This window comes from Sturnus vulgaris, unplaced genomic scaffold, assembly GCF_052056855.1.
Source record: "Sturnus vulgaris isolate bStuVul1 unplaced genomic scaffold, bStuVul1.hap1 Scaffold_87, whole genome shotgun sequence".
Taxonomy (NCBI): Eukaryota; Metazoa; Chordata; class Aves; order Passeriformes; family Sturnidae; genus Sturnus; species Sturnus vulgaris.
The window spans coordinates 3,558,553-3,583,565 of NW_028276756.1; the positions used below are offsets into that span (position 1 = coordinate 3,558,553).

The window sequence follows — 25,013 nt, forward strand, 5'->3', positions numbered from 1 at the left end:
TGGTTCTGCAGTGGCACAATGGCCCCTTGGTTCCACAAGGCCTTGCAGTGTCACAGTGGCCTCTGTGCTTCCACCAGGAACCAGACTGTCACCATGGACTCCTTGCTTCCATGTAGCCCCACAGTGTCACAGTGGCCCCTTGGCTCTGTGGTGCCATGTCATACACAGTGTCACTCTGATCCTCTCAGTTCCACGAGGCCCCGCAGTGTCACAATGGCCCCTTGCTGCCCCAGGGCCCTGCAGTGTCACAGCCATCAGAGAATCACCCAGGCTGGAAAAGACCTTGGAGAGCATCAAGTGCCACCTGTGACCCAACACCACCTTGTCACCCAGACCATGGCACTCAGTGCCACATCTATTCTTTCCTGAAACACTTCCAGGGATGGTGACACACTCACTCTGGGCAGCTCATTCCAATGCCGAATCCCAGCTTTGGGATGGGTCCTGGGCCTGGATCAGGAGGAGCTCTGGAGGGCCCCAAGGCAGGGGCTGTTGTGCTGGCCTGGGCAGATGGCATGGCAGGAGGGGCTGCAGAGCTCTCAGGAGCTCAGGGACAGGGGAGCAGGGCACACAGGGAGCCTCCTTTTGCCTTGGCCAAGCACCTTCCCCCATGGCTGGGGCTGACTCCTCTCGGAGCTGCAGCTGCTGCTGTGCCCTTGGCAGGGGCTGAGGCCGTGGGGCCACTGCCCAGAGCCCCCTGGCCTGAGCAGAACTGTGGGGCCAGAGCCGGCTGGGCTGTGCTGGGGAGAGGCCCTTGGTGCTGCACAGAGCTCAGGGCAGCTGGCACAGCTTGCAGGGAGCTGGGCTGGCCTGAGAGAGCCTGCCAGAGAAAGCAGCAGTGGCCATGTCAGCCTGGCTGAGCGTGCAGGGGCAGGACTCAGCCCAGGCCTTGTGGGGCAGGGCCAGCGCCTGGGGAAGGCATTGCAAACAGGCAAGTGGCCCAGAGAGGAGGCTGCTCTGTGCCCTTGGTGGCCTGCACAGAGCAGGGAGGGGGCCCAGGACATTTGTCAGTGCCAGCCTCTGTCCCCAGCCCTTGCCAGCCCTGGCTGCTGAGCCCAGCTTTGGCCTGGGCTGAGTTTGGCTGTGGCCCAGCTCCATCCTCCTGCGGGGCTCAGGGCCTGTTCCCGGCCATGGCCAGCCCTGCCCGGCCTCTGTGCTGGCCCAGAGCCCAGCAGAGCCCGGGGCAGGGCTGTCAGTGCAGGCCCACAGGTGCCACGGGCTGGGCAGGAGCTGGCAGAGGCTGCCCAGCAGGGAGCCCATGGGGCACAGAGCCCCAGGGCTGCTGTGGGCACCACGGCAGAGGGGCCATTCCCACCCGCAATGCTCCTGTCCTGGGCTGGGCCTGCACAGGGGCTGGGCCACCATGGCTGGGCCAGCGCGGCACAAAGGGGCCACGGAGCCGCTGCCGGGGCTGACAGGAAGGCCAGGCACACACAAGGAACTGCTGAGCATGGCCTGTGCTGGGCAGGGCTGGCTGTGGCAAGGACAGAGCTTAGCTGGCCTTGGTGGCTGCAGGAACACTCAAGAGATCAAAGAGCCTCCATGGCTGTGCTGGAGAGCAAGGCTGGAGGAGGGAAAAGCAGGGCTGCTGTGGGATGGGGAGGGGATTGAATTCCAGCAGACACTGATGTGAGGATTAGAAAGGCTTGAAGAGAAGAGAAGCTTCACAAGCCTTAAATGGGGGGTGTTACCAGATGAAAACCATCTCCACCTGGGGAGCACACACAATGCTTGTTCTTCAAAAACCACTGGCCCATGGAACTGCACAATGCCCATTGTGTGAGAAGGAGAATTGGAAAGCGAACAGCTCCAGTTGATCCAACTTTTAACAATTCACCAGGCAGTCAGGTGTGACTGTGGCATCACCAACCACCAGTACACAAGACCCCCAGTACAGAAGAACACATCTATGAAGGGGAGAGAAAATATGTTGATGATTTCAGGGAAAGGATTATCCTATGTAAGGTTTTTCTGTGTAACACTGAATAGGTATGTAAAATACAGTCTGTAAGCAGGAACTTTCCTGTACTCAGCATGCACATCTTTGGGAGGAGCTATCCCCCCTTGTGCCTCTGGCTGAATAAAGAATGCTGCTTCTTACTGCTCCCTTGGTGTTAAGCAGTTTTTATTATTTTTTCCGATTTTTAGCATGCGTCACAATAGATCCTCAGTTCCATGAGGCCCCGCAGTGTCACAAAGGCCCCTTGGTTCCATGAGACCCTGTAGTGTCATAATGATCTCCTTGGCTCTGCAGCATTACAATTGGACTCCTGGTTACATGAGACCCCAAAGTGTCACAATGGATCCTTGTTTCCATAAGATTTCACTGTGTCACGATATTCTCATCAGTTCAATCAGGGTCCACAGTGTCCCAATGATCTGCTTGGCCTTGCAGCTTTAAAACGGCCCTTGCTTCCATGACACCCTGCAGTGCCACACTGGCCCTTGGCTATACAAGACCCCAGAGTGTCACAATGATCCCCTTGCTTTCACAAGGCCCTGAAGTGTCATAATGGCCCCTTGGTTCCTTGAGGCCCCACAATGTCACAATGGAAACTTGGCTCCCCTGTATCACAAGGGTTCCTTGATTCCATGAGCCCTTGCAATGCCACAATGCTCTCCTTGGTTCCATGAGGACCCTTAGTGGTACAATGGAATTCCATGGCTCCATGAGGCCCCACAGTCTCACAATGTTCTCCTTGGGGCCTCACAGTGTCACAGTGGCCCCTTGATTCCATGAGGCACTCCAGTGTCACAAGGGCCTCCTTGGTTCCACAGGGTGACAATCAACCCTTGGTTCCATGAAGCCCTGCAGTGTCGCAATGGACATTTGCAGGGCTGGAACTCCTCTGATCTGGGGCCAGGCTGAGAGAGCTGCCTCTGATCCCTCAGCCATCCTGTAGGTGCCCTGTGATGGCACTCAAGGCGATCTGTTCCATCACCTCACCAGGCACCCAGGTCAGGCTGACAAGCCTGGAGGTCTCCAGATCCTCCTTCCAGCCCTTCATATCATCCCCAGTCAAGTGGACAAGTGGAGAAGATGAATCATTTAATCAAACAGCAAATTGTTAAATTAGGACAGGAGGTCAATCTGCCTTGGCCTCAATCCCTTCCTTTAGCCCTTTTACACATCCCAACTAAACCAAGGGCAAAGGAAAGGCTGAGTCCTTTTGAGATCCTGTATCGGCGACGTCATGCAATACAGAAGGGAACATCAGCACAAATATGGGAAGAAACTATCACAGAATACATGGTGGCCCTAGGGAAGCAACTCAGTAATATCAGGAGACGTATAAAGAAGCTGGTGTAGGGGATTGGATGGACCAGTACATAATGTACAACCTGGAGATTGTGTGTATGTGAAGTCTCTCACAGAAAAGACTTTGGAACCACAGTAGGAAGGACCATACCAGGTGCTCCTCACCTCCTTCACTGCTATCAAGATCAGAGAACAAGCAGCATAGATACATCACACTGGAATCAAAAAGGCTTCACAGTCACCATGGAGAATCAGGCAGGTGCAGCCTGGAAAGCTGTGGCTCTGATGATCATAGCCATGGCTATGGCAGACGTGTGCAAGACCTCCTATATACAATGGGACTGGCATTTATATGTGTCAGGGGAAAGCTTCTGACTTTGACTCTCCTAAGTCTCTGTGGCAGGTGTTACAAATATCAAACACAACTGTCTGGACAGGGAAAGATGTCTGGGGATGCAAAGTTGCATTTGTTCAGGAAGGATTCCATCAGGGACTTCTAAAACCCATTCAAATTGGTACTGAATGTTGTGACACATGCTTAACTAACTGTTCTGAATTCAGGTTTAAAATAGAGGGATGTGAAACCAAGGCTTTTAGAATTAAACCATGAGGGAACTGTGCTACATCTATCTGAACACAGAACGTGGGCACAAGAGGTTAAAGGCAAGTGGCAGATTATTAACATAGAGCTATGTGCCACAAGAAAACAACTGAGGTTTGTATGTGAAGGAAATGTAAACAATGACCGAGATATCTGCCTGGATACACAACAAAGCATCTGTCTCTTCAGAATCCATTCAGTCAACCAGACAACCTTGCTGGTATATATAGATCAGGGTTGTGTATGCCTCAGAACAGCATGCCCCACCATAATAGTGGATGAGCTCATTATAAAGGAAACACAATCTGATTTGTGCATTTGTAACTTGGTCAGAATTGAGGGGTGCAATTTCTCCTATTGGGCACCTGTTGTATCACATCAGTATATAAAAGCAAACATGACAACTGTGCAGGATGTATTGCCTGTGCCCATAAGAATGAATCTCACTCTAGTTATAGAGCTACTAAAACACAGATCTTCAGGAAATTCTTAAAGAAATTAGAAGTATGGGAAAGAAGATCTTGATCACAATACACCATGACACAGACTATAAGGAGACCATAGAAGGTTGGAGGGAGACACATCTCACCACTGGTGGGATGTACTTTTTGGGTGGTCTCCTACTGCAACAGGGTTTCTACACTGACTGTGTCATCTGATAGTAGTTTTATTAGTTCTGATGAGTTTAAGTTTTGTTCTTGGTTATGATTTTCTGGAATTTGAAACAGTCACGAAGAATGGCTACAATGCCTATCCTGTTATCGAATCAATTAGGTAAAGACAGTCATCAAGAGTATGATAGGTATCATAGAAAGCAAAAGAATTTGTATCATTTAGAAGAAAAGGGGGGGAAATGAGATGGGGAACATATATGGTTTTGAAAATTCAAAATTTTAAAAGCATATAATATGCTTAAGCAAGAGGAGGGGAAATAGAACACATAGCAGAAACAGTATGTAATGAACCACGTTGGAACTTAGGTACCAGGAAAAAACCATGAAGATATATTGCAAAAACTCAGCAAAGCAAGACCTAGCTATTGTACAAACCCAACAAAGCAGAAACCTGTGGCTCCAGAAACCAGCCAGGACCAGCCAGGTGGTTTTGAGTGGGACAAGCTGACCTGAGGGAGAGCCAAACCTCCACTGCACCTGCCCAAAAGCAGAGCTCAAACAGCGATTACTGAGGAAGACATACAGCCTTCATCCCAAAGACCACCAAACACAACCTCCAGGAGGGGTGGCAGCTAATTATAATACAAAGCAGGAGAAGGTGGAGATGGGTGGGCAGGGAGGCGTGGGCTTGTGGGATCAATGTGTATTTATACCTGGAACCTGTCTTGACCAGGTACACGTGGTTTGGTGGAAATATCCCCCCATGTGTCCCAGCTGGCAATGAAAGACTCTCTACAGTTTCGGTGTCAAGTCCTGATTCCCAAAATCAGGAAAGGTCCAGCAGCTGTGTTGGTTCTGCAGAGCAAAAATGGCCCTGGTTCCATGGGACCCCAGTGTCACAACTGACTCCTCGCTTCCATGACAACCCTCAGTGTCAAAATGGCCCCTTCGCTCCACCAGAACACAAAAGTTTTGCATAAATATTGAACAAATCCTGCTTAACACACCTGGGAACATCTGTCTGCATTCAAAAGTGAGATTAAAGGTGAGGGTGGCACCAGCAGCTTCCATCTACAACAAAGACCCAGGGAAAGGACAGGGTCAGAGAATTCAGCTGAAAGACTCAGAATTCTGCTTACAGAGATCATTGCTGGTAACACTGTCCCTTGTAGAAAGGTGACATCATTCCAGACAGCCTGGACTGAGCATGTGGTTCCTCAGTGGGGTTTGTTATTTAGGAAATCTGCTCAGGCTTTTCCATTCTTTCCTCACAAACAGGAAAACTTCTCCTGGGTCTGTGTGCAGGCAGAGCCCTGAGGAGAGCAGGTGGGACATGGTGCAATGGGCAGGGACACCCAGCTGCAGAGCTCAGGGGACAAGGTTCTGCTGCAGGGCACAGGGATGTCAGTCCCAGGTGGGCAATGTCAGACATGGTGAGGCTGGGGGTGAGGAGCAGGTTGTCCAAACAGGGTCAGCCTGCAAGGGGCTCATTCTTCTGTGGGCCCAGACCTCCTAAGGAGACATTCAGCATCAAGATCACTTGGGAAACGCTTCTATCAGCTCTTCTCTGAACTGTAATTTGAAACAAAATACTCACTTGATTAAAGAAAAAAAGTGATAAGGCTCACTTTGAAATCTTCTCTTTAACAGAACTCCAAACTGACTCCAATGAGCTGCACAAGCCCTGAAGTAAGACAAAGAGCTCCTGAAGGCTTTCTGTATTTTCATCATCCTCACAGTGGATTTGGGGCTGAGTCCAGGACCCTCAGGCACTGAGAGAAGGTTGAAGAAGCTGCTCCAGGAGTCAGAAGCAAAACTCCAAGTCCCTTGGAGCATCAGTGGCCCCACTGAGGGCAGGGAGTGCCAAAGGCTCCCCAGGGACTGGTGAGAGCAGATCCTTGAGGGCAGGATTGCAGGAGCCCGAGGCTGTGAGCAGGGAACTGCAATGCTGAGCAAGGCCTGGGCTGGCTGGAGGAAGCAGAAAGGCCAAGGCCTGAGCCCAGGCCTGGCCCAGCAGGGCCTGTCCCTCACGGGGGGCTCGGGGCTGTTGCTGGGGCAGTGGGATGGCAGGGGCAGCAAGGACAAATGTCATCAAGCTGTGTGACACTCCAGATGCTCATGGAACCAAGGGCCAGTGTGACACAGCAGGGCCTGATGGAAACAAGAGGCCATGGTGAGCCTGCAGGGCTGTAACACCCCAGAACACTGAAATGCTGGGGGTGACCAAAGGTTCCTTTACTTGAGTTTAGTGCACAGGAGAAACCCCAGACAGATATTCTCAAGAGGTCAAAATGACACAAAATTTTAGTGGTATAGAAAACCAAGGAACTTTGGAAAACGATTTAATATAACATCCAACTCAACATAAAACACTTATCATAGCAGAAACTTCATTAACTTTTTCCACTTAACCTCAAAATCTTTAAACATTTAGGTTGTTGCGGTGCCCAAAAATAATGGTGTTCCATATAAAGAGCATTAGAAGGAAAGAGAGACAGAAAGACAGAAGCTCTATAGACAGACACACACATGGCTCCCAGCTCCTAGGGTTCCAGTGTGGGTGAGACACAGATCCCAGGAGAAGGCAGGGTATGGACCATGGGCTGAGCGCCTGCTCCGTGTTTTAAGCCCCTGGGCCTTCGTGGGCCTCCCCCAGGTGGGACTTGTGATTGCTGGGGCAATCAGAGCCTGGGTCAGCACCACCCCAGTGTGTGACTGATTGACAGCTCATCCCCAGGTGTCTGGGACATTGATCTCATCCAGCCTCTGACAGTGACCATGGTGATACTGCAGAACCTCATAGAACCATGGGCCAGTTGTGACAATGCAGATCCAAGGACACCATGGAGACACTTTGGAACCTCATGGATTCATTCTGAGACTTTTGTGCCTCATAGAGTCAAGAAGAGCTTTATGAAACTCAAGGGCCCCAAGGACCAAGGGTTCATTCTGACCTTGTGAAACTCAAAGTGTCATGGAGCAGCCCTTGTGACACAGTGAGAGCACGTGGAGCCGAGGGGCCATTGTGACACATCAGGGCACTGTGGAAGCATGAAGTCATTGTGACATTGCAGGACCTCATGGTGTCATTGGGCCATTGTGCCACTACAGAAGCAAGGGGAACATTGTGACCCTGCAGGGCCTCATGGAACCAAGGCATGTTAACTGGAAGGTGCCAGCACAGGCAGGTCAGGCTGCCCTTGGCCTCTTGGGGGCTGCCTCTCCCCTGCTTTGCAAACACTGGGGCTCCAGGCTTTTCTTCCAGGGGAAAAGAACTGTCCTTCTCAAGGTGTCTGTGGTCAAAATTGAGATTCCTCCTCACAAATTCCATATATCCAAGGATTGGTCCATGACAAAAGCTGTCAGGACAAACAGGTCAGGCTGGCTTTGCCTTCCAGGATTCACCTCTCATCTGCCTTTGAAATGCTGGGGCTCTGTGTTTTCCTTCCAATGGAAAAGAACCATCCTTCTAATCTACACAGAAACGGACAAAATTGGGATTCCACCTGTGAAATTCCTTAAATCCAAGAGTTGCTTTCAGACAAAACCTGCCAGGCCTGTCTAGCCTTGGCCTCTGATGTCTGCCTTTCATCTGTCCCTGAAACATCGGTGTTCTGTGCTTTCCTTCCTATCGAAAAGAACCATCCATGTCCTCCATGTGCCCATGTCTGAAATTGGGTTTCCACCTCTGAAATACTGTAGATCCAAGGGTTGCCCCCAGGCAAAATCTGCCAGTACTGTCAAGTCTGGCTGGCCTTGTCCTCCTGTGACTGCCCCTGCACCACTGGGGCTTGATTCTTTCCTTCTATGGAGATCACTGGAACACTGTGGGGACCTCATGATGAAACAGGGGGAAATTAAAATTAAAATTAAAGTGTAAAGATTAAAAATACAGGAGGATGCTTTAACTAGAAGGGGGGTGACATGATTCTATGAATGCTTAATGTTCATTGTCTTTGCAAGAACAGGAGAACAGAGCAAGGCTACAAGATAAGATGGAACAAGAATGCATAAACAGGGTGGAAGAACGAGGCCTCTTCCATATAAGGAGGTTTCCTCAGACCCCTGAGCAAGTGAAAACTGGTATCAAGGTCTGGAAGGTGAGGAAAAGCTAATACACATGTGCAAAGAAGGCAAGGTGAAAAGTTCAACTGAGAGGAAGACTGTTTACTTCATCCCAAGGACCTCCAGACGATGACCAGAGCGACCAACAAGGAGCAGTGTGCAGTCACAAAGAGGCGTGGAGTTAATTATAATACCAAGAGGGGACAGGCAGGGTTAGGAAATGAATATGTATTAGGTGCGTTGTGCAATTCTAACTTGTAGAGAATAGAAAGAGAGGCACAAGTCACCAAAGGTGTGCATGTTTTTGAAGGAGCTATCCCCCATGCACCTCAGTGCTGAATAAATTATTCATACCTACTTTTCAACTTGTACGAGTTGTGGAGTTTTTCTGTGCTTCATTATTGGCAAGCCAGCCAGGAGATCTGTCTGGCTGAGGGAGCACCACCAGGGCAGACACCCTGAGGGGTGTCCCGGGATTTTTTCCTGGAGGGATCCTGAACCTTGGCTCACTCACCGCGGGGACAGACAACGACCTGCTGGCACTGTGGATAAAACACTATGTAATAAATATTTATAACAGGGCTGCTGGTGAGTCGTACAGAGACGTCTGACACTCAGCACAGTCTCAGTGGGCTTGCAAGCTGCTGGCCAAGGGGGCCAGAGACAGAGGGAGAGGGGTCGATCCCCGGCTGATAACGCCACTGACAGAGGGGTCTCACTGAGCTGATAGAGCAGCCCGCTAGCGACTCTGGGGTGAGTTGAGTGAACCCTTGATTTTGCTGCTGTTTTGTGTGACTGTTAAGTCCGGACATGTTGAGTTGTTGAGTGTGTCAGTGAGTGAATGAGCGAGTGTGGAGCTCTGTGTGCCTTTCCAGCCTCGGGTGACTGAGGCAGCCGGAGAAAAGCGAAGGAGTGGGGTCAGTGTGGGGCCAGTGCAAGTGAGAACAGAGGAGTGTTGTGATTGAACACAGAGTGGTTAGTGTTTGTTTCAAGAGTAGATCAACAAATTGAAAGAGTCTCTCCTCAGCAGTGGTTTGAACTTGATAACTGGGAATATATTGATCCAGTAAATCATTGGATAGAAAGAGGGAAGGAACAGGTCTGTCTAGGAGGGATATACGGAGCCTCTGTGGGAAGATTTGTAGCCTTAGACTGGGAACAACCTGCAGTAGAGATTCCAGAAGGGGTGAACAGGATAATTTGTCTTTGTGGGAGATTTAGAGCTGTCAGAGGATCAAGGGGCTGGCATCTGGCGTGGGGTTTATTACAGTGTAGAGATTGTGAAATACATTGGTATTGTTGCTCTGATAACCAGCAGTGTGCATGCCCCAAGAGTATATTGAAAAATAACCCTAATCAAATCGATGCTGAACCTAAAATTCTGAAATTAGTATGTGGAAAGTAATATTGGATGCCCGCAAATTGGGGTTGTGTGTGGGAAGAAAACTGGGAAAACACAATGAAATTGTGTGAGGAAAAGTTTGGGTGGAAACAAGACAAGACAAGGAGAAGATAATGGGAACTGGACAAAGTAAAGAGAGGCCAGTCCATTAGGCTGTGTTATTGCACATTGGAAAAACGTTGCTGCACAAGGAGGCCCAGAAAACAAGAGAGATCTTATTAGATTCTGCAAGGACTGGTGGCCTTTATATAAATCAGACAATGGAGTGAAGTGACCACCCAGTGGAACTTTGGATTTTAACACGCTATTACAGCTCATGCTATTTCTTGGGAGGAAAGTGGACAGATGTATCATGTGCAGATATGATTTCTCCCTTCAAAATCACCCCGAATGGCAGAGGGACTGTGGGCTCAGGGCTCCATCTGACCCTCTGGTATTGGCCCTAGAGAAGGAGAATAAGAGAGGAAAGCTCAAGCAGTGTTGTTCAGTGTGTAGTATAGGGCAAAGATGCACAAAATCTGATAAGGTTTACCAGACTGTGGCCCAGGAACAAGATCTGGCAGACGATTTTCTGAGGTCCCCCCAGGTAAAACAGGAAAGGGATGAGGACTCAGAGGATGGAGACCCCCTTCTGATCACACACCAGACTAGACAACAGATGTTGGAGTCTGCAAGTCAAGTGTCTCTGAATTCTTCAGAGAGAAATCAGAGTGCAGGGATTGAATTAAAACCTTTGGATGGATTCAAGTATATTAAGCCACTCACACATAAAGTAGAGGTGTAAGTTTAAGTTTTAGAATAAGGAAGAAAGTAAGAATAAGTTTTAAGTGCTTTTAGAGAGTAAAGATCTCAGAGACCAGTGTAGAAGCATGAGCTCTAGTGAGGGTTGAAAAATATAGCCTTAGATACAAGTGTTTCTGTGGAGGCTCCAGGAACATAGTTTTAGACATAATAAAACTATACTAAGAATATTGCTTACATTTTTTTAGATAGAACAAGATAGAACATATATGTAGTTTATAAATAGCTGGTGTGCTAAGAAACTAGAACTAGGTTTGAGTTTGTGTCTTTAGCTTGTTGGGAAGTTTGGATATAAGAATCTATGCACTGGGGAGAGACTCACCTTTTGCTTCTTGCCTTTTGATTTTGTTCCTGCTCTCTCACTTCTCTCCTCACCACCACCATCATCACCTAAAGATGACAGGAGCTGCCCCAGCAACATTGGCCTTTCAGGACCTTCGGGAGCAGCTTCTGCTTCTGACTGGGACTTTACCTATTTAGGACTCTATACCAAAACTTTAGCATGGACTTGAACGTTTGTGACCCTTTGCCTTTTGAGACTGATGTGCCTTTGCAATAAACAACTTTATAGCAACCATTAGCTGCTTGGCTCTTTAAAGAGAACAATCACAACTCAGCTAACAGGCACACATATTACAGGCATCTCTGTGAGAGGCAGGGGGACCAGAGGGAGGAATGGTATTGGTTAAAGTTCCCTTCTCCACAATCGACTTGGAGGCATGGGAAAAGGTTGCTAAAAATTACCACAGTGATCCAGTTAACATAGCTAAATGTCTGTGATTTATAATAAAATAACATAATCCAGATTGGAAGGATATGCAATTATTATTGGATGCACTGACTGAGACAGAGAAACAATTAATTATAAAAATGTCAGGGGATTTGGCAGAAGGTTATTATGAAAAGCAACAATTGGATGTTAAAGATTATTTCCCACTCCAAAATCCACAGTGGGACCCAAACAGATCAGCAGAATTGAGAAAGTTGAAAAGCTATCAGGAGTGGATTGCAAAGGGAATGGAAAAAGCCATTCCCAAAACTACAAAATGGTCAGTGTTGTATGAAATTAAGCAGGGGCCCTCTGAGCCACCATCCAAATTCCTCGATCGATGAAGGGATGCAATGGCTGCCACACACCACTGGAGCCTGGGTCTGACATAGGGACACAGCAGCCAGTCAGTTTATTCCTGGGGCAACCTACGGGTGACATAAGATGGAAACTTCAAAAGATACGGGGGGTGGATTGGAGGAACTTAGAGACTGGTGGATGAGGCGTGGAGAGTCTTTAGGAACAGGGAAGAAGGATATAAACAAGGAATGAGGAAGTTTGTGGCTGTCATGAGAGGGAGAGAGGAAGACACGGACAGGGACCACCTAGACAAGGCCCATCCCAGCTGGGCAGAGACCAGTGTGTGATCTGTAAGAAATATGGTCACTGGAAAAATCAATGCCCAGAACGAAGACGTGGTGGCCCTCAGGAAAAGGGAGAACTAATTGCACACGTGACAGAAGACTGAGGAGGACCAGTAGATCGCACCCCAGGAGATCCACTGGTTATAAAATTGAAGCTGGGGGAAAAAGACAAAGAGGTGAAACTTCTGGTTGACACAGGGGCAACATATTTGGCTTTAACTATAGCACCTGTGGGGAAGGATTATGTTACAGTAATAGGAGCAACTGACCAACCTGAAAAAGCATATTTTTGTAAACCATTGAAGTATAGGCTTGGAAAGCAATGGAGCATTCATAAATTTCTATACCTGCCCAGTTCCCCAAGGCATGTTTTGGGGAGAGACTTGGAACAATTACAAATAACCATTAAATTTACAATTGGGGAGGTTATTCTGGAGGTAAATGATGAACAGCACATAGAGGCATTAAGTTTATTATTAAGAGCTGTTCAAATGGAGGGAGAAATTAGTGAAGAAATAATAAATCAAGTATTTCTTGGAGTGTGAACTTCTAATGTAGCAGGGTGGAAGAAAAATGCATCTCATCTAATAATTAAACTGAAGGAATGAAAGCAACCAGTTAGAATTAAACACTACCCCTTGAAAAGAGAGAACAGGGAAGGAATTAGCCCAATAGTTGAAAACTTTTTGCAATTAGGGTTCTTAAAAGAATGTCAATCTGAGTTCAATAGTCCCATCTTACAGGTCCGAAAACCTGATGGGTCATATTGGATAGTACAGGGTCTAGGAGCTGTTAACAGAATAACTGAAGATCTCTATCCTGTGGTAGCAAATCCATACATTTTGCTAACATGCCTAACACCAGAGCTAACTTGATTTACTGTTCTAAACTTGAAAGATGCCTTCTTTTGCCTCCCTCTCCATGAAGACAGCCAGAAAATATTTGCATTTAAATGGGAAAACCAGCTCACATGGATGGTGTTGCCTGAGGGATTTAAAAACTCTCCTACTCTGTTTGGAGAGCAACTCGCCAAAGATCTGGAATTCTGGGAGGCTCCCCCAGAAGAAGGAAAGCTACTGCAGTACATGGAATGATCTCCTCATAGCCACCTGGATGAAAGAGGCATGTGCAGCCTGGACAGTAACCCTCCTAAACTTTCTAGGAGTTGAGGCATACAGGGTATCAAAGAAAAAGGCCCAGGCAGTGAAGTGAAAGGTAATTTATCTGGGTTATGAAATTAGTGTGGGACATCAGACTGTAGGGCAAGATTGCAAGGAAGAGATCTGCAAAACCCCAAAGCCTCAAACAGTGAAGGAACTGCAAACATTCTTAGGAATGGCAGGGTGGTGCCAATTATGGATTTATAATGATGGTGTACTTATGAAACCCCTGTACGTGCTCATTACAAATGGGAACAGAGAACTCCAGGGGACAAAAGAGGCCACTCGGGCCTTTCACCAGCTGAAGAATGCTCTAATGTCAGCTCTGGCTCTCAGACTCACAGATGTGAGTAAACCATTCTTTCTGTTTTCCCATGAGAAGCAGGGAATTGCCCTGGGGATACTGGCCCAGGACCTGGGTCCATACCAGAGAGCAGTTGTTTGCTTCTCCAAACAACTGGACACAACAGCCAAGGGATGGCTGGGATGCCTCAGAGCCCTTGCAGCAGTGGTGCTGAATATTCAAAAGGCACACAAATTCACCCTGGGCCAGAAAATGACTGTATTGGTGTCTCACACAGTGTCTGCAGTGCTGGGAGTAAAGGGTGGGCACTGGCTCTCCCCACAAAGGTTCCTAAAATACCAAGCCATCATGGTAAAACAAGACAATGTAGAGATAATTGTGACTAACATTATCAACCCAGCTTCTTTTCTTAGTGGAAATCAAGAAAAGTGATTTTTTTACACCATGACTGCCTGGAGACTATCAAAGCCTCCTACTCCAGCTGCCCAGATCTGAAGGACACCGGTTTGGATGACACCCAAACCTGGTTCACTGATGGAAGCAGCTACGTTGTCAGTGGAAAGTGACATGGTGGGTATGCAGTTACCACCTGCAAAGAGGTAACAGAATCTGGAGCCTTGCCAGTAGATACCTCTGCACAAAAAGCTGAGATAATTGCTCTAACCTGCACCTTAGAGATCATGAAAGGAAAGAAAATAAATATTTATAGTGACTCAAGATATGCATTTGGGGTTGTACACACACACATGGAGCCATCTGGAAAGAAAGGGGACTGTTAAACTCACAAGGGAAAAACATCAAACATGCACAGGAAATATTGCAGCTACTGAAAGCAGTTCAGCTACCTGAGCAGGTAGCAATTATGGACATTAAGGCACACCAGAATGTGAGCTCAGAACTGGAGGAAGGAAATGAGCTGGCAGACAGAGAGGCAAAAGAAGCAGCAAAAGGTGAGATGACGATTGAGGGAGCTTTAATTCCAGATGGACTGTTCTCCCTTGAAGGTAAGCCAGTATATACCAGAAGGGATAGAAAACTAATTAAGGATCAAGGAGGAATGTATAACCAAGAGGGATGGGCTGTTACTGCAGAAGGGACAATGGTCATCCCTTCTCACCTGTTATGGTCATTAGTAAGGGAAGAGCACCAGAAAACACACCAGGAAACAGATGCCCTGTATAGCTATCTAATTGAAAAGATTACTGCCAGAAATTTATACTCTATTATCGTTCAGGTAGCCCAGCAGTCTGACATTTGGCTCCAGACCAAACCCAAGAATATCCCCAACCCAAAACTTGGTCAAATTGGAAAAGGCCATGGTCTTGGGCAACAGTGGCAAATTGACCTTTCAGAACTCCCATAAAAAGGGGGGTATCGATATTGGCTGGTGTTAACAGACACCTTTTCAGGGTGGCCAGAGGCTTTTCCCACCAGAACTGACAAAGCCTGAGAGGTAACCAGGGTATTGTTACAAGAGATAATCCCACGCTTCAGAGTTCCAGCCACAATATCTTCAGATGGAGGGCCACATTTTATTTCAAAAATAGTACAACAAATCAATCGTCATTTGGGCATAGACTGGGAGCTCCATACTCCATGTCATCCCCAGTCAAGTGGCCAAGTTGAAAAAATATATCATTTAATTAAGCTAGGACAAGAAGCTAATTTACCCTGGCCTCAATCTCTCCCACTGGCATTGCTGTGGATCCAAACCAAGCCTAGAGCCAAAGAAAATCTAAGTTCCTTTGAAATGATTTATGGGAGACCATAGGAGTGCAAAAGGGATTGTCTACCCAAGTGGGGGAAGAGAGGCTGCCTGCCTATACAATAGCCTTAAGTAAGCAACTCAGAGAAATTGAGAAAAATGTGGCTGGAACTCGGGGCAGAGGGCTGGATGGATCAGTGCATGACATACAGCCTGGAGATTATGTATATGTTAAGTTTCTTACAGAAAAACTTTGTAGCCACAGTGGGAAGGACCATTCAGGTGCTTCTCACCACCTTCATTGCAGTTATGATCAAGGAGCAGAGTGTCTGGATTCACCATTCTTGAGTGAAAAAGGCTCCAGAAGCCCCTTGGAAAGTAACACTGGGTGACAATGAAATGAAATTAAAACTTACTTGAGCAAAATGAGTACATTGTGGTTGGGAATATTCAGTAATTTAGTTTGCAGAAATCTAGTCAATAGAAGAGTTTTGTTTGTTTTGCTTGTAGTCATAAGCGTAATCCAAGAATTGGAAAGCACCTCTAGCCAGAATAATGCTGAATGGCCTTGGTCCCAAGCTTTCATTCAGTACACTGGATCCATGGGAAAGTGTTCTGATAGAAAAGATTTAAACCTATCAACTGTGGTCATGCACAAAAACCGGGTATATGAAAAGCAGGAATGGCAAAAACAAAGGTCGTGGTCCCTTCAAGGGACTATAGGAGAAGCAATCAGAATAGGGTCCCGAATGATTAGTGGGACTCAGCATGAGAACACAATTCAAATTAGTGTTTCAACTTCTCCCACAGACAAGCACCTGGAGATTTGCAATGGTCTAAGTAAATTAGATTGTTGGTATAATTTTACGTTAGTACAGACTGTGGATGTGGCCTTTGGAGCCATGACACTACTGGGCTCTCATTTAAATTTAAATTAAAGGCAGTGCCTATTACAACAATTGAATCTACTGTAACCTATGTTAGTACCCAAGCCCAGACCACACCACCTAAGATTGAACCTAAAATTTATGAATTTGGCCCCTATGTAATAAGGAACACAGGCCAACAACCACTGTTATTTAACCCCGAGTGGTCTCTCAAGCCTGTTGAATGACTAATGCAAACTAATATCCCTGAAATTCAGCCAGCCTGCTCCTCTTTCCTAAAGACATCCTTTGAGGGCTGGGCAACATGGTTACAAAAGCAAGTACAATTCAGGGGCAGAATACGAAGAGCTTTAACTGGAATATGAGGAGCAGGATTGAGAGTCTCAAATGGAATCGATTCAGAAATATTAATGAATAAGTTGGGCACTGCAACAAGTGATTTGACAAAGTTACAATAGCCCCTACAGTCATCTTTGCTGGCATTAGGAACTAGTCAATGGCAGGTTTTAAAAGTGTTACCTTTGTGACTCTGAGGGACCCCATGGAACCAAGGGAACATGGAACAGCTCTGGCTGGCCTGGCCTCCCAGGGGCTGCCTGAGAGGTTCAGCTGACCTTGGCACAGCTGGGGCTGCTTCTCTTCTGCCTGTGGAGCTCTGGGGCTCTGTGCTTTCCTTCCTATAGAACAGAGCTGTCCTTCTCCTCCAGGTCCCATGGCCAGAATTGGGATTTGGCCTCCAAAATTCCATATATCCAAGGATTGTACTCAGATGAAACCTGCCAGGAAAGATAGATCTGCCTGGCTTGACCTCCCAGGGACCAGATCTCATTTGCCTTCAAAACACTGGGCCTTTGTGCTTTTCTTCCTATGGAATTAAACATATTTTATGTCCAGATGCCCATGGCCAATATTAAGACTCCATCTCCAAAATTCTGTATATCCAAGGATTGTTCCAAGACACAAGATGCTATGAGAGATGAATGGCTGGCCTCGCTTACGGTGGCCACCTCTCATCTTCCAAAACACTTGGACTTTCTGCTTTTCTTTCATATGGAAAAACCCATCCATTTTGACATGGTGTCCATGGCCAAAATTGGGATTCCTCCTCCCAGATTCCATATATCCAAGGATTGCTCCCAGACAAAAGCTGCCATTCTGTCAAGACTGGCTGGCTCTACCTCCTGAGGGCCAGCTCTCACCTGCCTTCCAAACACTGGGGCTCCATGCTTTCCTTTCTATGGAAAAGACTCATCCTGCTTGTCCAGGCACAAATGGCCAAAATTGACATTCCACATTCAAAATTCTCTATATCCAAGTGTTACTCCCAGACAAACCTGCCAGGACAGACAGATGTGGCTGGCCTTGGTCTCTGGTGCTTGTGTCTCATCCTCCTCTGAACCACTGGGCCTCGGTGCTTCCCTTCCCATGGAGACCATTGTGACTCTGCGTGGGCTCATGGAAGCCAGGGGCCATTGTGACACTGCAGGGCTTGTGGAACCAAGGGGACCACAGGGGTCCTGTGGTGTTCCATGGAACCAAGGGGACACTGTGGCACTGCTGAGCCCCAAGGAACCACAAGGCTTTTGTGACACGGCACGGCCCCATGGAACCAAGGGAACATGGAACAGCTCTGGCTGGCATGGGTTCCTGGGGGCTGCCTGAGAGGTTCAGATGACCTGGGCATGGTGAGAACTTCTCCTCCAATGGACCTGGAGCAATGGGGCTCTGTGCTTTCCTTCCCATGGAACAAAACTGTCCTTCACTTCCAGCCACAAATGGCCAAAATTAGGATCCCTCCTGCAACATTCTGTATATCCAAGTATTGTTCCCATATGAAACTTGCCAGGACAGACAGCTTTGGCTGGCCTTGGCCTCTTGGGGGCCACCTCTCATCTGCCTTTGAAACACTTTGGGGCTGTGCTTTTCTTCCCATGGAAAATAATCATTCCAGTCCAGGCATCCAAGGCCAAAATTGGGAATTCATCTCCAAAATTCTATCGATCTAACTATAGCTCCGAGACAAAATCTGCCTGGACTGACAAGTTTAACTTCCCTTGGCTTCCTGAGGGCCACTCTCAGCTGCATTGAAACACAGGGGCTGTGCTTTCCTTCCTATGGAAAAGAACTATCCTTCTCTTCCAGGTACCCATGGTAAAAATTAGAATTTGGCCTCAAAAATTCTATCTATTGAAGGATTGCTCCCAGACAAATGCAGCCAAGACAAACAGGTCTGGCTGACCTTGGCATATGGTGAACGCCTTTCCTCTTTTAATTTTGGGATTCTGTGGTTTCCTTCCCAGAGAAAAGAACCATACCTCTTGTCCAAGTGCCCATGGACTCAAGCACTTGACCACTGTATAGGGACAAAGAAGCTAAGTGGAGTGGAGACTGAGGACAATAGAGGAGAGCCCTGGGAGGGATTGAAGATCAGTTTCAGAGATGGTGGATCCTTTTGACATAGAGGAAAAGAGCCACAGAAAGAAAGAATTAATGCCAAATGCAGCTGGGGTGGTCCAGAGTTGAAAAAAGGAGAAAGGAATTTCTCTCACAGGGCAGGGCTGTGGTGCAGCACATCCCCCAGAAGGTGTCTGGAGCAGCCCAAGGCTCTGTGTGTGCAGGCAGAGGCAGGCAGGAGGCAGAGCTGTCAGCAAAGGAAGGGGCCAGCGAGGTGGGGCAGCCGGGGGATGACGACAGCCTGCAGGGACAGAGGCGCAGGGCATGGACACCGTAGGACAGCCTGGGCTGCAGAGGGCACAGGGATGGGCAGCAGCTGAAAGGCCCTGACACAGCCAACTCCTGCAGCACTTGGGCCATGCAGGCTGGCCCTGGGCCTGAGGCCAGCAGGGGACAAGTGAGCCTTGCTGTGCTGGGGCCTCATTGCCTCCTTGTCCCTGCTCAGCAGCCTGGCAGGGGCCGCCCCATGGTGCTGCCCTTGGCATTGCACATGCCCAGAGCCCAGTGGGCCGGGAAGAGCCCTGAGCAATGAGGGAGGGACAGGATGTGCCTTGCCAGGGGCTGGGGCTCAGCCCTTGGCCCTTTGCATTCCTGAAACACATCCAGGTTTGCTCAGCATCAGAGATACCTTTTCCCTCCTGTCATCACTGCCTCCAGTGTTCTGCTCTAACTGGAACCTGGGGACACTTTCATGTGAGTTGTGTCCCTCAGTGGAGTCCATTAAAACTTCAATGAACTTTGGAGTTTCAATTTAATTTTGAGTTATTAAGTACTTATTTGAACACTTTCTCAGGGACTCAGGGACACATCCAAACCCTCAAGAGGGTCATTAAAATCCTTGTTCTCTGTCTATGCTTCTGAGCTGGGTCTCATGGCAACCAAGAGGAGTTTCAAAAACATATTTCTCCTGAAGGGCAGCTCCTGTGCATAGCCCGGCAGGGCTGGGACACTGCCTGCAGCCACCCCAGGCACAGCACAGAGGCACAGAGAGATTCAATCAGTCAGGGTTGGGAAGATGCTCAGACGTGCCTGGGGCAGAATCACTCCCAGCCCTTGACACAGGAAGCCTCAGCTGCAGCTGCAGCTCCTGCAGTGATCTCCTAAAGCTGGAACATCCCAATGCCTGCAGACTGTGTGAGTACATTCTCTGATGATCTCTTGTGCAGAGCAGCCAGGGGTGCCCAGGGCTGTGGTGCAGAGCAGGGTCCTGCAGCCCAGGGCGCTGTGCTGGGGCAGGGACTCTGCTGCCTACTAGGGACAGCTCTCAGCCAGCCCTGGGAGCTGCTCCCAGCACTGGGGGACAAGGTCTGGGTGGAAGGAGACAGCTGGTGAGGTTTGGAAGTGTTCTCATTGTGTGGTGAGGATGCTGCATTGTTCAGGACTGCTGCTCCCAGCATGACATTTAAATCTAGAACATTTCCAAACAGATTATACGGGGAGCAGAGTGAGGCAGGGGCTGCATAAAAAGGAAAATCCTGATTTAAAAATCTACTGCTCTGTGTTGCATAGATGGAGAAATTGCATTTAGATATTAAATTCTCAGTTCAGGTTGGAAAAAGTAATTTTTTTTTCTCTCGAATCTTAATTAAGCAGGCAGTTAGAGAAATCAGCACTTCCAGGCAATATCAGTGTCACTTTTCCAGCCTCCTCAGGGTTGCTGTGATGTTGCCATCAGAGCCTGCACAGGCAGAGCGGACCCTGGGCAGTGCCCTGTGCTGCGAGGGGTCTGCAAAGCAGAGCTGAGCCCCCAGGGCTGGGCTGGGCTCTGGCAGCACTGGAAGGGCTCCGCCCTGGGCACAGGGATGCAGCTGCTGGCAGGGACAGCTCCAGGGAGCAGAGCCCTGGGCAGGCAGTGGGGGGAAAGTGCCACCAAGCTGGGCTGGGATATTTAAAATCCTCTCCAAACTGAACTATTCCATGATTACTTTTTTTACAGATCCCTATGCCAAGACACAAGAAATGTCCAACAGCAGCTCCATCAGCCACTTCCTCCTGCTGCCATTGGCAGACACGCGGCAGCTGCAGCTCCTGCACTTCTGCCTCTTCCTGGCCATCTCCCTGGCTGCCCTCCTGGCCAACGGCCTCATCATCAGCGCCGTAGCCTGCGGCCACCACCTGCACACCCCCATGTTCTTCTTCCTGCTCAACCTGGCCCTCAGCGACCTGGGCTGCATCTGCACCACTGTCCCCAAAGCCATGCACAATTCCCTCTGGGACACCAGACACATCTCCTATGCAGGATGTGCAGCACAGGTATTTCTGATATTCTTCTTCCTTGGATCAGAGCTTGCCCTCCTGACCATCATGTGCTACGACCGCTACGTGTCCATCTGCAAACCCCTGCACTACGGGACCCTCCTGGGCAGCAGAGCTTGTGCCCACATGGCAGCAGCTGCCTGGGCCAATGCCTTTCTCAATGCTCTGCTGCACACAGCCAATACATTTTCCCTGCCCCTGTGCCATGGCAATGCCCTGGGCCAGTTCTTCTGTGAGGTACCCCACATCCTCAAGCTCTCCTGCTCCAAATCCTACCTCGGGGAACTTGGGCTTCTAGCTTTTAGTGCCTCTTTGGTGTTTGGCTGTTTCGTGTTCATGGTTTTCTCCTATGTGCAGATCTTCAGGGCTGTGCTGAGGATCCCCTCTGAGCAGGGAAGGCACAAAGCATTTTCCACCTGCCTCCCTCACCTGGCTGTGGTCTCTCTATTTGTCAGCACTGCAGTGTTTGCCTACCTGAAACCCCCCTCCATCTCCTCCCCATCCCTGGATCTGGCACTGTCAGTTCTGTACTCAGTGGTGCCTCCAGTCCTGAACCCTCTCATCTACAGCCTGAGGAACCAGGAGCTCAAGGATGCCCTGAGAAAATTGATGACACTGTATTTTCTGAAGCATTAACTTTTCTGCTGCATAATCTTCTGAATGTAACTTTCTAAAAGCTCACCTTTTTTTTTTCCCCACATTTGTCCATTTTTTTCTACAGTATCTTTTTCTATTTTTTTAATATTTCTAACAAAATACTCTAGTGTTACTCTTTCCATTTCTACATGACTATCTACCTTTCATTGAAACACAAAGACATGCAAGAGGTCTTTCTGCTGTGCATTTAAATAAAACAAATGCTTGCCCTGCCCTGTGTGTCCAGGATCCTTCCTCAGCCCTTCTCTGTCTCTGCAGGGCAGTGCCTGTGGGCACAGGTGGAAGGAAGAGACTCCCAGCACAGCAGCACAGCCAGGGACAATGGCCCTGGCTCTTTCCACATCTGCTCTTCCCAACTCCCCCCTCTCCTTGCCAGCCCTTCTGTGGCTGTGAGGCCGCAGTGCCCTGGCAGCTTGGTCCCTGTCCTGCTGCGTGTCCGTGCTGTGCCCACAGGCAGAGACAGGCCTTGGGCACTGCTGAGACACAGCTGGGCTCCAGCACAGCAGCTCCATCAGCAAAGGGCATCTCCTGAGGGCAGGGCAGGAAGGCCTTGCTCTCCTCCAGAGCTGCTGTCAGCAATGTGCTCCAGGAATGCCCTGGCCAAGCAAAGCCCAGTGCCTGGGGCAGAGGGGCAGTGTGCAGGGGGCACACAGCAGTGTCCTGGCACAGCCAGAGCTCCTGGGATGGTCCTGAGGGAGCAGCAGAGCAGGGCCTGGGCTGTGTCTTTGTTCTGGGCACAGCCTGGGAAGGTGCCCCAGGGCAATTGTCCCACACCAGCCCCTGCAATCACCACACCCAGCACTGGCCTCTCCCCCAGCTGCACGAGGTTGTTTGTCCCTGCATGGAGGGACACCGAGTGACCAGGCCAGCAGGCCATGTTTGCTCTGTACTGAGGAGATTTCAGCAGTGCATCGTGTGTGTGTGGGGAGATGAACCCGAGTGAGCACAAACACCATCATCAGCACTCGGGGGTGGCACAGTTCTGGTGGCACAAACAATGCCTTGAGGTCACTACACTCTGGAAAAACACCTGAACTCATTACTGGGCTGTGGTAAGGATTGCATAGAAAGAAACATTCTGGCAGGGATGTTCCAGGAAAAAATATTCAGGCAGCTAAGGACTGCACAGAGAGACCATTGGAATGGTAGGTTTTTGGGAAGAAATCAGAGCTGCCTTCCTTCTGAACTACCCTGAGGACCTGGACAGGGTTGTACTGTGCTCTGGGCACTGACCAGGAGCTGAGGGATGTGGAAAAGGCCTTTGGAGTCAGGGATGCTGACAAGGATGGGCAGTGTCACTGTGAGACCTCTCTCAAACCCCTTGGAAAGGCCAGAGCCATCCCAGAGGGTCCTGGGCACTTGGGAAGGGCAGACATGGAACCAGTCTGCAAACAGTGCAAGGAGGGGCACTGGGACAGCCACAGACTGGTCAGGCTCAGCAGGGAAGGGCAGGTGGCAAATCCTCCTGCAGCCATTCCAGGCACTGGCAGCACAAGGCAGGGATTGCAGAACCCCCGTGGGAGGGAATAGAAGGGGATGTTGTGTGCCCAGACTTTAGCCAGGCCTGGGACATGGTCTGCTGTGCTCTCCTCAGAGCCAGATTGGAGAGAGCTGGGCTGCAGGAGAGGAACATGGGGTAGGTGAGAATTTGGCTGAACAATGAGGGTCAAATGTCATCCATGGCACAGAGTCCTCTTGGCAGCCACTCCCTGGTGACATCCCTCAGTGACCAGCCCTTGACCACCAGTGTGTAACATTTCTATTATGTCTACAATGGCATGAAATGCACTTTCAATTCCTTTGTGGATGCTGCCAGGTTGCAGGGAGTCTGTGACCGAATTCATCTGGTTAATGGTGACTGCAAAATGTAATTTGGCAAAATGACTGAATTGGGTAAATTTGTCTTGCCATCAGGTGTCAACCAAGCCACAAAAACAGGTAGAATTTATATATCAGAAAAAAAGGCAGTTCAATAGGGGAAAATCAAACCCAAACAAAAAAAAAAAAAAAAAGCAAGACCCACCCACAACAACAAAAACCCTACAAACCAAGCAAGCACAAAAAGCAACGGCCATACACAGAAGAAAAGCAAATCCACAGGAAATCTCCTAGCAGCAGAAAATACTTAACCATATTGTAGCAGGAGTGGATTCTGTATGTGTAGGCGCTGTTTTGAATAAAAATGTTCTTAAAAAAGAAAGCAATTCCCTACGCTTCTTGCCCGTCGCTTCTCAGTTAATTTCTGATCATGGTGTGACATGCAATGGAACATCCCTTGGGTCATTCAGCCCAGCTGTCCCATCCCTGTTCCCTCAGGAACACTTGCCCACCCCAAGCCCATGGCTTGCAGGGGGTTGCAAACACGCCTCATGTGGGGCGAGCATTGTGACAAGGACAGGAGAACAGAACAACATTTACACTGATCAAGGGTAGAGAACAGAACAGCACAAGCCTTGGAGAAACAGATAAAGGATGTAGCTGAGGCAAACAGAAGTCACACAAAATGCAAGGAGGATGCCAGCTCAGCTCTGCAAGGCTGATAAAGCAGAAATTATAAAAAAAAATAATATTGCCCTCACTCAAAAGTGGAGGTTGAGAAGAAGCTCCCTGAAAAAGGCACTGGATGTTGAAGACAGACCCCAAAGAACCATATAAGGACTTGTGATAAGGAGTGTAACTGTGTCCAATAAATTCAAAGAATGTGGGGATAGCTAAAGAGTATGTAACCAGTGTGTGTGATAAAAACTCTGTTCATTCAATGCTCAGTGCACTTGAATGGAGGAAGGTTTGCCACAGTGACCACCATGATGTAATAAAGAATATTTGTTTTCAGATATTCAAAACTGTGTTCAAAACTTTCTATCCTGTGGGTTTCAGTGTCAGTGGTGTCCTTGACTCCATTATGGCCCTTGCACAGTTTCACAATGGCCCCTTGGTTCCATGGGGCCCTGCTGTGTCACAATAAAACCTCAGTGCCAAGAGATTCTGGAGTGTCACAATGGTCTCCCTGGTTCAAACAGGCCCTGGAGTGTCACAATGGCTGCTTCATTCCATGAGCTTCCATAGTATCACAATGGTCTCCTTGTTTCTGCAGTGTCATAGTGGACCCTCGGTTCCATTAGGTTCCTAAATGTCACAGGTCTCCTTGGTTCCATGTAGCCCTGCTGTGTCACCACAGCTCCTTGGTTCCATGAGTTTCTGTGCTGTCAACAATGGTTCCCTTGTTCCAATGAGGCACCGCTGTGTCACAATGGACCCTTTGTTCCATGAAGATCTTCATTGTCACAATATCCCCTTAGATCCATGGCCTCCTTGGATCTGCTTTGTCATAATGGACAGTGCAGCCCCAATATGTCACAGTGGCCCCTTGGATCCATGAGGCCCTGCTGTTTCACAATGGATCCTTGGTTCCATAGGATTTGTAGTATAACAATG

General features: G+C 48.6%; 2 protein-coding genes across 2 annotated transcripts in view; both read left to right on the forward strand.

The window, feature by feature from the left end:
* Positions 1-25,013, forward strand: part of LOC148217326 (olfactory receptor 14A16-like) — a 169,692-nt gene that overhangs the window by 86,517 nt on the left and 58,162 nt on the right. The gene's annotated exons all lie outside the window — the stretch shown is intronic.
* On the forward strand, positions 1,364-21,634 carry LOC148217328 (olfactory receptor 14J1-like). Its single transcript, XM_088158763.1, has 2 exons — positions 1,364-1,479; positions 20,759-21,634. The coding sequence occupies exons 1-2, from the start codon at positions 1,364-1,366 to the stop codon at positions 21,555-21,557; spliced, it is 915 nt and encodes a 304-aa protein (XP_088014889.1). The 3' UTR covers positions 21,558-21,634.

What these genes read in the sequence shown, in the direction of transcription:
- LOC148217328 (XM_088158763.1), top strand. Translation starts at nt 1,364, where the DNA reads ATGGCTGGGCCAGCGCGGCACAAAGGGGCCACGGAGCCGCTGCCGGGG. An exon ending in GCTGGGCAGGGCTGGCTGTG is followed by an intron (nt 1,480 to 20,758) that starts GCAAGGACAGAG and finishes CCTCATCATCAG; the next exon opens with CGCCGTAGCCTGCGGCCACC.